Source organism: Camelus dromedarius, chromosome 16 (genome assembly GCF_036321535.1).
Source record: "Camelus dromedarius isolate mCamDro1 chromosome 16, mCamDro1.pat, whole genome shotgun sequence".
Classification (NCBI taxonomy): domain Eukaryota; kingdom Metazoa; phylum Chordata; class Mammalia; order Artiodactyla; family Camelidae; genus Camelus; species Camelus dromedarius.
In genome coordinates, this window is record NC_087451.1 from 16,790,651 (window position 1) to 16,806,897 (window position 16,247).

The following is a 16,247-nucleotide window of genomic DNA, read 5'->3' on the forward strand; positions in this document are numbered from 1 at the left end:
TCCGTGGGTTCGGAAACCTAGTGTGTTCTGCATTTCCCCCCAGGACGCTCGCAGTCTTGATCCTGTTTTGATTCCTCCGGGAGCAGGGGAGTCTGTGCCGTAGTTCTCTGCGTGGTCCGCGGAATCTTCAAGGGTCCTTGAGACCTTTATTCAGGGGATCCACTAACAGCAAGACAGGATGTGCCTTTCTGACTCTCATTCTTTCTGGAGTTTTCCGGAGGCCCCACCAGGTGTGACGTTACCACAGGCTGCAGAAGCAGGGGTGAGAACCCAGCCGTCTGCTATTAAGCCGGACAGGCAAGGGATTGGCAAGACTGTAAAACGAAACCACTCTTTTATGGAAAACAGGCTCATAAAAATGTTACTTGTGTTAACATGTTTTCCACAAAAGAGTCCTCTACACGTAGATTCTGTGTTTGGGGATGAGCGGAAACTAACCAGAACTGGTTCACACTATGAGCAAAGTATTATACCAGTCAGTCAGTCAGTCAGTCTCCCAGGTGGTCTGAATTCCAGCTGAAGCTTCCCTCTCCCCTCGAGCAAGCTGCCTCCTCTCTGGCCCACGGGCACTGGATGGTTCCCAAGAACTCCTCCTGGTTCAGCATATTAAGTCTCTTCAAGGTCTTCTCCCATGAGACCTGGGAGCTCCCCTCAGATGGGGACGCCACTCCCCTCGCCAGTGTCGGTCTTCTCTGAATGTTCAGGAAACAGGAACCATAGCCACGCACTGTAGGGACATTCAGGTGAGACCGTGACTGTGGAAAAGCTGTGGACACGGAAAAGCACCAGATACACATGAACTTTAACAAAGACCTGAAAAGCTAAGCATAAATATGGACACCACATACCAAAGATGAGACAAAAGTCTGAAATGAGATGCTTGTCAAAAGTATTCTGAGACTTTATTAATTCGTACCTATTGAAGAAAAAAAAAACCCTATATACAGCTATGTGCACAAAACTCGAAAGACCAGAAGCAATACATCTCTCTGGCGTGGGCCTTACCATTACTCCTTATTTAAAACACACTAGATTTCCCCATGACTTTCAAAATGACATGGTCATTGTAGAAAATTTGAAAAATAGGAGAAAGCATAAGAAGGAAAATAAAAATCACCCATAATCCCACCACTCAGAGATAACTTAACATTTTTGCTGTATCTGTTCTATGCTTAAAAAAAAAAAAAAAACATTTTATATGTGTTTTACACGAGTGACGTCACACTAAATACAGTTTTGTGTCCTGCTTTTTTCACTTCGCATGGCATTAGGAACATCTCCCCATGACGTTACAAAGTCTTGGTGAATATGAATGCACCGGCCACTTGTTCGGCCCCACGTGAGGACTGGGCGTTCGCCCCGGGCTGGGCACCACGCTGCCTGGATGGGGAATAAATAGAAGAGACGCCAGAAAAGCAGGTGCGGGATTGCTGAGTCCACAGCACAGATGAATTCTGGGCTGATCTCCTTCCCTGGGAGGGAGTCCGGCTCCGAGCAGGATTTCCCTGCTTCACATGAGGGCTTGCTGGCAGGTTCATTCATCTGAGATCAGGCCTGGCCAAGGTCTGTGTCACGAGGCTCTGACACGAAGGTCAGCCAGGATAGGGAGCATTTCTGAACTGACAGTGTCAGTCAGTGGAAAACGCGGCTCTGCTTGCTCCCCGGCTAGTTAGTTAACTCCTTTTCAGGAGCGAGGTTAGGAGGAGTCAGGGTCCTCTAAAAAGACCCTGCTCCGAGCAGCTTTGGGCTTTCAGCTCCGTGGCTGAGCGAGGGTCAAAAAGCAAGAGCAAATGAGAAAAAGAGTAATCACCCCAGATGGCTCAGGGAACAAGAGCAGGGTAGGCGGGTGATGTCCACTGCAGCCTCTGGACGGGGCCCAGCAGCCGGGCCAGCCTGCCTCGCCTGGTAGCCGATGGTCTTGCTGCGACACCACTCGAGCAGAATCTGCTTGATGCTGCTGGCGCTGGCCACTCCGAAGCTCTGTGAGCGCTTCAGCTTTGCCCGGGTCTCGCCCTTCCCCCTGCGGAGAGAGGGCAGGCCTGCTGGGGGCTGGGGGCCAGGGGGCTGCCTCTCAGCTGCCATCTGCTCCGGGAATGTGCCCCACCAGCTCTGCTCACCCAGGGAGATGCTCTGTCGGCAGGCAACCTCCCAGCCCCACGCCCACGTCCAGGCGTGCGCCCCGTGTCCCAGCTGCACTGCGTCCACTGATGGGGTCCGGCAGGACCAGCCCCCTTCCAGCCTCCAGGCCCCCTGTGTACTTCCCACACTGGCGATCCTGCGGCAGAGGACCTGAGCCCACATGGCCCCTGCCCCTGCCCTCTGCTTGGAAAACCCTCCTCGCCTCCTCCATCCCACCCTTCCTCTGAGCTCCTTCCGAGGCCGCCCTCCCTCATGGTTTCCTATTCTAGGCCCCAAAGACACTCTTTATCGGCCAAGATCAGGTTGTCTGGGTCAGTGGGACAGTTCCTGTGTCTGTCCCCCTCACCAGAGTCAGAGCCTTGGGAGCCAGGACTGGGGGGTCATTGTCTCATAGGCCTGGGCCAACCCTAAATGTAACAGGAATCAATACCACTCACTGACAGGAGGGCTGGATAAACATGCAAAGGTGGCCCTGTTTCTAATGGGGCGGGCGGTGTAGTGTGACAGGGAGCCAGTGGTACTGGGGTCTCACTGTGTCACCTCCAGCTTCTGCTGGGAATCCCAGTGACTGCCCTCTGGTCTCCCCAGTCATGCCTGGAAACTAACCTGTCCAGTTGGATGAGGGATGTGGGTGTGAGGGTGCCTGGAGTTCCCTCTTGGAATGTGGGAGAGGGGCTGGGGTCTCATCACAGCCTCCCTTCCCAAAACTGGAGCCACCTGCCCCTCAGCCGGCCCTGTAGCCAGCCCTGACCTATGTCTTGCCTGAGAGGTCACATCTTGGGGAACTGCCCTCGGGGGAACAGGACAGGGCCAGCTTTGCTCTGCCTGCCTGCCTGACCCCAGTGTGGGCTCAGGCTTTCTTTGGGGGCCCAGACTGGTCTGGGAGGGTGCTAAGAGCATCCATACTTGCCGGCTCCTGTGTCCTGCTCCCATTTCTCAAACAATGCCTTCCGGGCCTGTGCCCCCGAGGTGCGGGGCAGCGTCTGCGACCGCACCAGCTCCCGGCGACGCTCCCCCTGCCGATGGGCCTGAGTCGTGGCTGGCGGCTGTGTGGAGGGGGGCGACTGGGGTGGCGTCACCCGAGGTGGGCTGAGGAGAGACCACCGAGTCAGGAGCACAGATCTGGCCATCACTAGCTCGCACAGGCCCCGGGCCTCCACCCCACTGAATGTGAAATGAGGCAGCGGCGGGGCTACAGGCAGAGAGGAAGCACCCCTGTTCCAGCCCCCAACCGGTTCCGCAGGTTTTTGGAACTGAGCTGCTGTCTGAGGCCGGCCTAGCCAGCAGTGGGCCCCCTCTCTGCACATAATCGCCCCTCGGCAGGTGTCAATGCCTGGGGTGGGCGGGGGCGTCCTCCTGGCAGGACAAGCACCCAGAACCAGCCCCACCAGGATCAGGCCCCCTCCTCGCCACCACTAAATAAGATCCCCTCTGTTTCCCCCCTAAAACAGTTTGTCAGAAAGTCACAATTCTCCTTTTATTATTAAGAGGGGGAGAAAAAAGCCAAGCCAGCCCCCACCCAACACCCAGCTCCGATCACAGTCCACAGGGCCTGGGGGCAGCGCATGGGGACAACCGGAGGCCAGGAGGCAGCCTGTAACACAGGGAAGCCCCCACAGACCTCCCCCAGGGTAAGGGCCTCTCCAGGTAACTCCTCAGTCCACAAGCAGGAAGCCCCCAGCTCAGAGGGAGCCTAGCCAGGATGGCTGAAGATCCATCCTGTGGGGACTGAGAAACTCTCTCCAATCTTTGGACAGACTTGCTTTGAAGGATCCTTAAAGAAACCAGCCCTCCGCCGTATTGCTCCAAACAAAACTCTCTACCAAGCTTCGCTGCCTCATTTCTCCTCTCAAACCCCACCCTGCGACACTGCTGCCTTAGTTCTCCAGAGGCACCAAGCCAAGGAAGGTGCCTCCTCCTGGGGTTGGCACTGGGAGCTCCGTGCAGGGGCCTGGGTAGCCTGGGTCCAAGGCCAAGGCCAGACACTTCCTGGGGAGTGACGACCCTGCCACCGGGAACAGGGGCCCTGACTCGCCTGTTATCGTTCCTGCTGGCCGTCACCCCCCCATAGCCAGAGCTGGACAAAGTCCGTGGGAGGGAAGAGTTCTTCTCTGCGGGACAAAGGGAGGGAGAGAAATAACAAACCCTGGCCTTGGGGAGGGCCACCACTGCCTGCCTCCCATCCTTTGACCCCACCCTGAGCTAGTCACCCAGCATCACTCTGGGCACTGGCAGGACCTCTGGGCTAAGCTGACCCTGCCTGGGCCAACAGTTGAGGAGAAAGGATGCTGGAACATAGAGCAATGACATAAAAGAGGTCCTTTACAGTACTCCTCACTGCATTTGAGAGCACAGAGCCCAGGGCCTCCTGTGCTGCATATCCAGTAGATACCATGTTACCAAGCCCTCATTCTGGAAATCCACAAAGCCCGACCCCAGGACACACCCTGGGGCCTGATCACAGGTCCAAGACAGCCCCAGGGGGACCATGCCAGGTTTGTTACACACAAAGTGTGCAGGGCAGGCGGCCACCTTCTAACCACAGCCTTGATCTGCAGTAAAAGCCATGGTCGTACCCCGCAGGATGAGGCTACTTCACAGCAGCTCTGGGAGAGGAGCCGGGAAAGATGGGCCCCATCTGATGGAGCAGGCGAGCTGGGGACGGGGGTGGCAGTGACAAGCACAGTGGGTAGGGCCCGGCCCCAGGATTTCTGAGTCTCCTGCAAACCACCCCCAGCCCCTGACCTCCCTCCCATTTTGAGGTCATGGTCTCCTGCTCCTACCACTGGGACTGGGAGTCCAGGATGTGCTGGCCTCGCTGAGGCTTGAGCTGAGGCCCCCCAGGATGGCAGCAGACATGGGCGAGAGAGTTGTGGCTGAGGTCTCCCCAGAGAACTTCTCGGAGACTCGTGTGATGGCCGTGACTGGCTGGTGAGGCTGCCGCAAAGAGAGGCTCACAGGTCGAGGCTTGAGGGGCTCTGGTGTTGGGATGGTTTGGGCGGCTTCGGGGGGCCCATCACCCGGACCTGAAACAGGTGACCAGCAGGGGTCGGGGGGTTTCAGCCATGGCATTGACAGGGGCCTCAGAACCACCCAGGAGGACTCCAGCCTCTGTGAACTCTCCTCTCACCTCCTCCAGGAAGGCCTCCCTGATCACTCCTGCCTCCCTGATCTCCCCCTACTGGGGAAGTCTCACTGCTCCAACCAGAGGTGATGCCTGCTCCAACATTCCCTAATAGAGAGTTCAAGAAATAGTTGCCTGTCAGTCCACTCTCTACCCTGCTCAGTGCTTGGACAATTCCCCAGTCCCTGCGGGTATTCCTCCAGCCAGCCCTCCTGGGCCATCAGCCCCCACCTGCCCCAGGCTGGTGCCCGTTCTCCACGATGTACGAGTTTGAGGTTCTCCTCATCTCCGCCTCGCTGGCTTCGTCATGGTGATCCACACTCTACAGGGAGACAAACACCGCGGAGGCCCAGTCAGCCGGGGCCAGCTGCCCACCCCGAAATCACTTCCCAAAGCTCCCCCTGGTTCGAGCAGGGCAAATGCTTCTGAGAGAGACAGACCCCAGGAGGTATGGTGATGGGCCAGGGTCACCCAGGAGGCTAGGGGGACTCAGCCCCAGCAGTTGAGCCCCCGAGATCCTGGAGGCAAATGGCTCCACTGGACACATTCCAGACCCCCAAGATGCTAGGGACAAAAGTCAAGACAGAGTTCCAAAGGACTGTTCAAGGTGGCCCTACCCGTCCCCAAGGCTGGACCGGGTGACGGGGGCTGGGAGAGCCTGGCCCCTGCTCGTGCCAGGGGCTGCCTGTGTGGGAGCAGCCTAACCCAGCGACACACGGTCTTTCTGGGCCAACAATGGGCCTTGGAGCCCAATGGTGAAGCCTTACCATTGGATGCAGGGTCACAAGATTTGCCTGGATGTCCAGAGTACTGGGGCCTGACTGGCTCCTTGAGGCCCCTCCATCCCCTCTGGGCTGCAGCGGTGGGGAGTGTCATGCAGAGAGAGAGCCCAGACCAAGGGCCAGCAGGGGAACCCGCCATCCAGGCTGTGCTGCCGGCCCCTCCTGGGTCTCAGTTTCCCTGTTTGAGATAAGGGAGTAGGCTAAAAAAGCATCTACCACTTCAACCCCTTTTCTGGCCATGCCACTTAAACCAACATGCTCTGTCCTCCCAGGTAGGTGCTACCACACCCATTTTACAGATGGGACCCGAGGGCTCAGAAAGGGGATGTGTGCTGTCCAAGGTTACACAGTGAGCAGCAGCTGAGATGAGGCCAGGAGGGACATTATCCTCAACCTTGGCCCTGCCTTTCTCACAGTGAAGGAGGGTGGAGGGCTCAGAGCATCTGTGAGGCTGGTGGGTCGGCCTGACAAGAGGGGCACAGGGGCAGATGCCTATAAGGGGCTCTACCAAGAGCCCACAACGGGTGGCTTGAGAGGTTGGCCATACCTCTCCTTAGATGGCCGCACATCTCCAGATGGGTCCCCTTGTCTGCTAGGTTCCCAAATGACAAAAGCCCATCCCTGGCCCCCGACGGCTCATCCATGCCACCCTACCCATCCATGGGGGAATCAGTCTGGCGGGGGAGCCAGCACCTTGAGCAGGCGGCGAAAGGCTAGCATGAGGGCGCACGCCTGAGACAGACTTCACCCAGCCCAGGGGGTCAGAGAGAGCCTCCCAGAAGCAGCGGGGCTGAGCCAGCCTGGAGTGAGCCAGGCAGACCAGGAGTGGAAGCCATGCCCCGCAGAGAGACTAGTGTCTGCCAGAGACATCAAGGCACAAAGCATTCAGATCCAGTGGCTAGAGAAGCAGTACACAGTCCAAGGTGCCAGCCGGGAGAACTCGGACATGACTCCTTGGACAAGAAGGAACTGAAGGTCATCAGTTCTGGGTTTTAGGAACATCCTTCAGAAGCCAGTGAGACAGTGGCATGGAAGGGGGTGACCAGATGGCCAGGTACCTCCCTACTCCTGGGTAGGGACCCAGGGAGGAGAGATGGGGCAGTGAAGGAGTGGAGGGCAAAAGGGATTCCAAGGTTTGCAGGGAGTAAGTGAATGTGGAGGAGGGGGAGACATCACACCTCTTCTAGGCAGGGGCTTTGGGCCTGGCTGACGTGACCTGGGGGGGTGGGGTTGGTGGGAACTGCAGCCATGAGGCGCGGGGAAGAGGTCTGAGGGACTCTCCCTGATGGAAGAGGTAGGACAACGTTTACAGGCTGAGAGAAAGGCTCCAGCAGGGGGAGGGACACTCGGAGAGGTTGGGACCCTGGGGAGAAAGGAGAGGACGGGACTTGAGCCCGGGGAGAGACTGGGCTTGGAGAGGAGGTGACCATTCAACTTCCAATTCAGAAGGACGGAGCAGGAAGGGCTAGGCTCACTGGCAGGAACAGTGGAGAAGTTGAGGGCGGCCATCTCCTTGTGCCTCAGAGTGTGGAGGGCACCCCTAGAGCCACAACGAGCCTAACCTGAAGCCAGCTCAGCAGAAGGAGGAGAAACAGCCAGCCTATCCTGAATCCCGGACCCCACCTGTCACCAGGCTCTCAGCTCTGGGGGCCGTGTCCCCCTCCACCCCCCCATACTCTGGTCCGACAGGTTCCACAGGTCTACACAGGGGCCTGGAGAGATGGGCTGATGGTGAAACCATTTTCCCAGGAATGTGGGTCTCTCTGGGGGACGCCTGCCCATGCACGTTGCAGGCCCCTCACCTCCCAGGATGCCCCAGGGGACCAGAAGCCACAATCAGACAGGAAGTAGGTTCTGGACCAGGTGGATTCCTGCCAAGGGGTCTCCAGCAAAGCAGGAGGGAAAGGGGATGGGGGCTGAGTCATGCTGGGAGGCTGGAGTCCCAGGTTCCCCCTGCCCCTCCTCCCACCTCCCCCACTCCGGGACTGGAACTCCTGCTCACCTAAGGAACGGGCTCGAACCACGCCTCAGACCAAAGGGCTGTTCAGAGACCACCCTCCATCCCACCACACAAGCCTGGGGGTCACCACTAAACTTACGCCATGACTAAAGGCAGCAGCAGAGTCAGGTTGGGGTTTCTCTGTCCACAAAGCACTCATGCCTTCCAAGAGCAGAAAGGACAACTCAAGACAAAGTTGTGAGGCCGAGGGAGTGGGGTGGGGAGAGTGGGGTAACCACCCCAGCGCGACCTGAGCCTCAAACCACAGAGCTGGGCTGGGCCGTGGTCCCCAAGCCCACCCACAGGGCCCCCAGCTCCTTCCTTCCCTTCAGCCACAGGAAAGGAAACCAGGGGAGGGGACCTCTGTGTGCTGGGGCCAAGATAAAATCACTGGAGAGCCCAGAGGACGGGATGGGTCCTGGGAAGCTGGCTTGAGCACCTTCAAGCTCTGGGCTTTGTTTTAAGAATGGGGAGGCTTCCAGGAGGGAGCCCAGGCCTGGGAATGTCAGGAAGAGAGACTGGGGATGGGTAAGTCCGAATTCGGCGACCCTCTCCCTGGGGAAGTTTGCATACACTGCTGTGAGGGCAGGAATCTTAGTTTGGGCATCCCTGGTGCTGCCAGACCCCACGCGGGCTCGTGCATGGACAGGGGAGCGTCTGTGTGCCCAGCACAGCCCCCGATGTGTGTGCGGCCAGAGTCCCCAGCCTGAGCCCCAGCCTGAGCCCCAACCTCGGCTGCCCCACCCTCTGCCTCCTCCACCCTCTGCCTCCTCCCAGCTCACACCATGGTTTTAAGGACTCATTTCAAACTTCTCCCCAAAGCATTTAGCACTCTTATCACACAGTGTGTCTGGGAAAGGAAGGCAGATAAGGCAAGTCTGGTTTCTTTCACGGTCAGACCTCGACGCTGCTTCTGCCAGTCACTCCTGAGAGGCTCCACTGCCTCTGACATGGGGACCTGGTGGCTCCTGCTCAGCCGAGGGACATTTCCAGGCCTGGCCTCAGGCTGCTACCATCCACTGAAGGTCCCCAGCCAGCTCCCTCCACTAGTCAGACCACCGCTGTGGCTCTGTGGACATGCTTACAAGCCAACTTGGCTGATGTCACCGTTATAGCCACCCAGCCCACGCAGCACAAGGGGCAAAGCAGGGCAGGGCCAATCCCCCTTAGAGACGAGGAAACTGAGGTCCAACTGAGAGATGTCCCCAAGGCCTCAGAGAAAATGCAACAAAAGCAGTTCTTGTTTGCTCCAGGGTCTCAGGCCTCCTACAGGGAGTCCTCCCTGATTTCTCCCACCCTACTGCCTTGCCCTCTCGCTCCTCCAGGAGCCTCCCTTACTACTCACTGCCTAGCAAGCTCAAGGTCTGCCCACACAGAAGCAGATTACTAGATCAACTCATTCTGCATTGACCCCAAGGCATACACATAGGTTGACTATGCCCCACCTCCAAGCCCCGCAGTCCCGACTGAATCAGAAGGAAACAAATGGGTCTCAGCAAAGGGTCTCTAAGTCTCATTGCTGGTTACAGAGGGGCAGTGTAACACCAGCCCCCGCAATGCCTGACCACCGCCAGCACTGGCTCTCGTGTGTGGATGAGACCCTCACACCCAGACCCCCTGGGGGCACAGACACAGGCGTATGAGAGGTCAGACAGCCCCGGCACCCAGCTGTGACTGTCCAGTCTTGCCCCGGAGCCCCGATTCCTTGTTCACAATCCAGTGTCCGATCACAAGCTGCCAGGCACAGCCCACGAGCAAGAACATGTGGATAACTCTGTGCAGCACCCCTCACTGCCAGAAACTGGCTGCGAGCCCGTGCCCGCACCCCTGAGAGGTGGGCTGCAAGAGAAGTGGGGAGCAGTGCCTCTGGTCGGGCGGGGGAAGCGGCCTCAGGCCCAGGGAGCTGGTGCTCAGGGGCTGCAGAGTGTCCGTCCGACCCCACTGGACACCTTGAGCGTCCTCCACCCGCAGAGCTCAACTACGCCTGCTGTCCCTCCTCCTCCCAGGCCTTCTGAAATCCAGAACCTACTCCCCAGCCGTGTCTCCCTCCTCAACCTGCAGCGGGCTGCAGCATTCCCGCTGACCCCCAATCTCTTCTTCCTGAAGGGGTCCCCTCTCTCGATGTCTAAGAGTGGGCTTTCCAGAGCCTCTGAGCTCCCTGGCAGCTCCTCAGCCTCTGCCCAGGGCTCCTGACTCACCGTCTCCTGCACAGCTGCCTGGAAGGCCTCACCTGATCTTGCTTCAACCACCAGCTCTGGCCTGATATCTCCCTAACCTCTGGCCTCGGCTACTCTCAGCCCACCAGATCTGTGACTCCATCTGCTCCAGGACAGCTTCACCTGGATGTCCCACAGTCCCACACCCTCAGCACAACCCAGACGGAAACTGGCATCTCCACCACATCTGTGCCCCAGTAGTCCCCCGGCAGGGCTTCGCTCTCTGCCCCCCTGCTCATATCCAAAGACCATCTCACCCTGATGATTCCCCCTTGGAGATCTCCGTCCAAGGCACCCCAGCTCTCCCGCTCCCCAGCGCTGCTCCTGCTATGGCCGTCCTCTCTTCTTGGACCATCACAACTAAGTCCCCCTATCTCCAGCCACCCTCCAACCTGCCATCCATTCTTGAGGGCGCTTGTCAGATACAAGGAGGACCCTGTCTGTCCCCTGCCCAGTGCCCCACTATCCCCATAACCCAGAGAACTAGCTTACCCCACATTGGCCAATTCCCACTGAAAAACTGTTAGACGACTGAAGACACATCTCTCACACGAACGCGTGGATTCGTGTACGTATACGTATTCATGTGTGACTCCAAGAGTAGTTTTCTAAAACTTGGACAGCTGCCTCCACATGCAGATGAGACCTCCACCCCAAAGCAAAGCCCAACTCCCTGGCCCAGCATCCGGGGGCCTTTACAACTCGCTCTTCCACTCTCATACCCACCAGGGTCCCTCTGGTCAGTGAGTCCTTTCAGGCCCTTAGAGGCTCTAGGCACAGCCCCCTACACCCGCCCCTGCACTAGCAGCAGCAGACCCTAAACCTCCAGCACAAAGCCGGCCTGAGACGCCCACTAGGACGGGACTGCTGTCCGGCTGCCTGCACTGCTGCTACGGCTTGGTCTGGGCCATCTCCCACCCAGGCTGGGACATCCAGGGGCAAGGGCTAATCTGATCCCCCTCCTCCTGGTCCCTTGAGGTGCAGCCCAGCCTACACAAGGACTCTGCGTGTGTGATGGATTGAACCAAGGAGGGACAGCAGGTGCAGGCTACCCAGACCCTGGAAACCCAAGCCCAGGGCACATGCCTGGGCAGGGTGGAAAATCCCACCTAAGGGCCACTGCACACACCATGGGAACATTCTAACCTGCCACTCCAGGAGGCCCCACGCTCAGGGGAGTGACTGGTCCACACCGGCCTCTGCCCCACCCCCACGCGGTGTGGGCCTCTGGCCGGTCACTGACCCCAGAAATCTAGACTGCCCACGGCTCTTTCCCCCTGGTTCCCCTGTCTCTTCTTTCACGGTAAGGATTTACCCCTGCAAGTTTCCAAATGCCCGGCTGCACCCCAACAGACTGCATTCTCCTCCGCTCAACACACAGAAGGGCTTGAGTTCTCAATCCAGGTTAATCAATAACTCAAGCCGTCAGAGTTCAGTGAAGCGGCAACGCGGGGAGCGCGTGAATGGAGGGGGGGGGTGAAGGGTTGCCGACCATTCCAAGACACAGGCCCGGGCAGTGTCGAACAGAGAGGGGCAGCACTTCAGCGCCCAAGCCCTTAGTGCCAAGGCACAGTGGAGAGAGGGGAACAGAACAGGGCACGCCTGCAAAGAAGGGAGGGGCCCGAGACAGGTGCAGAGGGCAGGCTAAGCCGGTTTCTCCGAATGATGGCCGGACCCCCACAACCGAGTCGCAGCGGCGGGTGGCGGGACAGCCCCGGCACCGGCACGCACTCCGGACCTAGCGGCGGCGGGGGTCGCGGAGTCCCCCTTCCCCGGCGCCTGAGCACAGACGCCCGCGCTCCCCGAGGCTCACCTGGCCGCGGCCGGACAGCGAGAAGGTGGCGTGGCTGGCGAAGCGCGCGGTGCCCAGGCGGGGCGCACGGTCTGGGACGCCGGGGGCGGGCGGAGGGCTCGGCGTGCCGGGCGCGGGGGTCAGCCCGGTCGCCAAGCCCAGCGCCTCCACCTGGCGCGTCAAGCGCTCGAGTTGCGTCTGCAGCCGCTGGTTGTCGCGCTGCAGCTCGTCCACCGTGCGCGCCAGCGGCCCGGCCAGGCGCAACGCCTCGGCCACGCGCTGCTCCATGCCGCGCTGCAGCCCCTGCATGTCCTCGTGCAGCGCGCGAACCGCGCCGTCCAGCGCCGCCTCGTAGCGGCCCAGCGCCTCGTGCACCGTGCGCGCCTCCTCGGGGTCGGGGGCCGGCTCCATGGCCGAGCCGGGCGGGCGGGTCTCTAGGAGAGCGGGTCTGGCCCAGTGAGCAGCCGAGCTCTGCAGCTCTGAACCGCGACTGGCATCCCATGGTTGGGTTCACCTGAGGGGCGGTGGGAGGGGCGGGCAGAGGCCGGGGCGAGCCCGGCGAGCCCCGGGAATGGGCTCCGCTTGGGGGCGGGGCCTGGGGGCGGGGCCTGGCGGCTCGGGGTCACCCCCACCCCCAACCCCAGCCCCTGTGACCCACGCGATGCGGCGAGGGGGAGTGCCGCCAGTGGCGCTGGAGAAGAGCTCGCCCAGCCTCTCGTCTCCCTCGGTGCGGAGCTCAGGGGGAGTGCCAAGGCGGAGACCCCCTTGACCCTGGAGAAGCAGTGTGCGACATGTGGGAGGGACTGCGGGCCATCAGAGGAAGGCCTCGACCCCCAAGTGGACTTGATTTAGGAGACAGCGGACGTGGGTTATGCGTTCCCACGGGGCTCTCACTCTCAGGGCCCAGGTACTACTGGGGGTAGGGATCCCCCACTGCTCTGGGGGACCTGAGAGCGGCAGCAGTAACCCCCAGAACTGTCACCCTGTGCACATGACTGCCCGCTCTAAGCCGTGGACACGGCCCTCACAAGCACATACTTACGTGTGGCATCTTGGCCTGGAATTTCTTGCACCTAAGGGAGAGGGAGACAGGTGGTGAGGTCCCTCCTTGTCTCTGCAATTATGCACTCTCCCCTCCCAGCCCCACTCTGTGTAACAAGATTCCTGTGTCCTTCCTGCCAGTGGTCACGGGGCTCTGAGCTCACTGAGTGGCCCCTGTTGGGGCATCCACAAGTGACTGAGGTCAAACAGAGAAGAGAAGGTGTGCTTAGGACCGAATCTCCAAATTCTTGGGTCAGAGACCATGGGACTAATCACCTCTCTCCCTCCATCAAGTCTCAGTCCCTGGCCTGTGGTTACAGGCCAGGGCTCCCACCTCGATTCCCTCTCAACACCCCTTTCATGCTGGAACCCAGATATTCCTCCCTTCCATAACCCCCAACCTCCAAACATCACGAGAAAGGGAGGAATGAAAATAGCTTTTGCTTCGGAATGACAGAACGATGGGCAAAGGTGCTGTCTGATCTCATGTACATAGTAAAATTGCTTTAAAATAAAAAATGGGAGCATCTCCTCCTTCTTTGTGCAAAAAGCCTCTCCTGATTAGCCTTCTCCTTCCCAGGCCTGGCCCACTTGAAAGAGGGCTAGTGGCTGGGCAGGCACAGCCAGGTGGCAGGGGAACGAGAGGCCTGAAAGACTTGTTTCTGTCACACTGGGCTTCCAAAGATGTTTGCAGCCACAGACCTCCTGGACTGGCCTGCTCTGCCCCAAAGAGCTGGATCAGCGTAACAGATGCTGAACGCCAATCCCCCCTCTCTCCCTCCTTCAGAGGGACATTAAGGAACACTGGGTTACCTAATCCAAGGAGCCTTCCAGCAATTATTTTATGAGAAAGTCAAATGCCAAAAGGCGTGCATGGGGTGTGTGTGTGTGTGTGTGTGTGTGTGAGAGAGAGTGTGTGTGTGTGTGTGTTTGTGTGTGTGTGTGTGTGTGTTTGTGTGTGTGTGTGTGTGTGTGTGTGTGTGTGTGTGTGTGTGTGTTTTGTAAATAGCTCTCAGCACAGGGTGAGCCAGACTGCTCCCTGCATTCTTTCTCTGGGTGGAATCTTTGATAGAGACTAGGAGAGAGGCTTCTGCTACAGCTTCTGCCCCAAGTAGCACTCAGCCCCTCCAGGTCTGAGCATGGGAGCCTGGAGTTCAGAGACCCTGGTCTCTGCCAGGAAAGCCCAGCCACTTCCTTCGCAGGACCTGAGGAATGACCAGGTGGGGAAGTTTGGGAGCGACTCAACAGCCTGGTCCCTGTCCCCATAGCCGATGTGAACCTGGGCCTGTGCCTGGTCCGGCAGCATAGAGGGGAGTCGGGGCAGGCAGGGGTCTGGCCTTCTCTCCCAGCTTCCCGGAGAAGGAAGGCTGGCTGGGTCTCTAGGCTGGGAACCCTAACGGTTGATAGATTCTACAGACTAGCTGGCCAGGATCCACCCACATTCTCCCACCTCAGGCAGGTTATCTGGTCTCTCCTGATGTACCATGACGACATCTGGGAGGGGCTGGGCAGGGCTCCATCTGTGACTGGCAAGGGCAGAGATGGGGCTTGCAGTGGGTTTTGGGCAGACAGTACCAGAATCATACCATCCCCCTTGGCTTCTCTGACTGCTGACAGTCAGACCACTGAGTCAGTAGCTGGAGATGAGCCTAGGAGAGGAGAGATGAACCAGGAGTGGGAGGAAGAGGGGCAGAGGGGCAGGGAGAGCAGGAGTGAGGGCGGAGGGGGTGATGCTGAGGTGGGGAGGGGGTGATCGACGGCCAGTGCTACCCAAGAGCCTGCTCCACGCCACCTGGGGGGAGGCTGCAGCTTGCCCCAGGCCCCAGGGGTTCCTCTCAGCCATCCCCTCAAGGCCCCTCCTCCAACCCTCCCCCAGCTCCTGCCGGGTACCAGACTGTGGAGGAGGTGAGGGCTGATGGACCCTGCTGAACTCCCTCCACATTCACCAGCCCTGATGTCAGCGGGCTAGCGAGGCCGACCTCCCACTGAGTCCCAGGGGCTCTGACACCCACCCTTCCAGCTTCCCTTCCCCTGGCTGTGACCTGTCCACCGCCCGCTGGTCCCTTGATCTGCTGTGCTGCTGGGCTGGAAGTAGGATTTGGGACAAGGCTTCCTGAGTCCCCTGACATCACCTCACGCAGTCAAATCCTTGCCAAGCCCAAACCATGAAGCCAGGAGATGAGATGGGTAAACGGAGGCCCAGGGAGGGACACGGACAGGCCCGAGGCCACAAGTAAGGTTCTCAACGACAGGTGCAAAACCCAGGGCCCTGCCTCTAGTCCCAGCACCCCTCTGGGGGCAGCAGTCAAATCCAGCCAAGTCTGGGAAGCTCCTCCTGCTCCCATTTGCCTGGAGGCTCCTGTTCCCTGGAACTGCTCCTCAGAACTCTTCAGAACCCCCTCCAGGCCCTCCGGCACTGCCCCCTGAGGACCATCCCTCCTCCTGCCAGTCCTGACTGCCCTCCCACCCCCTCAGCTTCTCCTCCCCAGGGACCTTCCTGAGTGGCTGTTCTTTCCCTCACCCTTTAACCGTGGTCCCCAGGGCTCTGATCTGGGCCTGACCCCTTTCACCCGCAGACTCTTTCTGGGTGGTGTCACCCACCCCCACCTCCGTACCGATGACTGCCGCTTCTCCATCGCCAGCCCAGCCCCTCTCCATATACCCACCAGCCTCCAGCCCTCAGGCCTGAAGGTCCCACCCCCTCCCCAGACTCCTCAGGTCCCGAGAAGGCACACAAGACTTACAGGGCGGGGAAAGGCCATAAGAAGTGGGATGGTGCAGGCCACTGCATTCCTGGGCCCACTTGTCAGGCCCACTCCTCCACCTTCTGCACCCGAGTCCCCGGGCGTGGGTGAGGTGCATATACACACTTGCGTGCATGTGTTGGACCCCATCCTCAGAGAGCTGGGGCTGTCTGTCTCAGCTGTTCATCCACCCCCACACCTGGAGAGACAACTGGCTTTAGAAAGTGCTCTGTGAACATGGGGTGATGGGATACCTCGAAAAAGGGGACTCACTTGGGAGCCAGTCGAACCTCCAGGATGGACTGAGATGGGTGACGGAGAGGGTGCGTTAGCGGCCACGATGAGCCACAGGGGGCTCACAGGTACTGCACAACCCTGTCTTGAAGGTCACAGCCTTTGCACTGAGTCAA

At 59.4% G+C, this 16,247-nt stretch overlaps 2 protein-coding genes across 4 annotated transcripts in view; one reads left to right on the top strand and one right to left on the bottom strand.

Annotated features, from left to right (window-relative positions):
• Positions 1-16,247, top strand: part of LOC116157877 (uncharacterized) — a 696,771-nt gene that overhangs the window by 320,184 nt on the left and 360,340 nt on the right. The window lies entirely within an intron of this gene.
• LOC135323201 (smoothelin-like protein 2) lies at positions 873-12,543 on the bottom strand. Of its 3 annotated transcripts, none has more exons than XM_064495059.1 (6): positions 12,074-12,543; positions 5,495-5,585; positions 4,923-5,165; positions 4,175-4,250; positions 3,046-3,228; positions 873-2,020 (listed from the first exon to the last, which is right to left on the bottom strand). In XM_064495059.1, the coding sequence occupies exons 1-6, from the start codon at positions 12,461-12,463 to the stop codon at positions 1,807-1,809; spliced, it is 1,197 nt and encodes a 398-aa protein (XP_064351129.1). In that variant the 5' UTR covers positions 12,464-12,543; the 3' UTR covers positions 873-1,806. The 3 variants fall into 3 exon arrangements, 2 of the variants coding, with proteins under 2 accessions (XP_064351129.1, XP_064351128.1); XM_064495058.1 differs by lacking the exons at positions 873-2,020; positions 12,074-12,543 and adding exons at positions 5,270-5,371; positions 6,031-6,223; positions 11,576-12,051 and having other exon boundaries at positions 3,187-4,250; XR_010384463.1 differs by lacking the exons at positions 873-2,020; positions 3,046-3,228; positions 4,175-4,250; ... (1 more) ...; positions 5,495-5,585; positions 12,074-12,543 and adding exons at positions 8,043-8,206; positions 10,753-12,051.

Bases quoted from the DNA above. Each gene is read 5' to 3' on its own strand.
- LOC135323201 (XM_064495059.1), bottom strand. From the start codon at position 12,463: ATGGAGCCGGCCCCCGACCCCGAGGAGGCGCGCACGGTGCACGAGGCG. The intron at 4,251-4,922 runs GTAGGAGCAGGA...TTTGTCCCGCAG, and splicing joins CTGGACTCCCAGTCCCAGTG to AGAAGAACTCTTCCCTCCCA. The intron at 2,021-3,045 runs GTATGGATGCTC...CTCTCTCCGCAG, and splicing joins CAGGACACAGGAGCCGGCAA to GGGGAAGGGCGAGACCCGGG.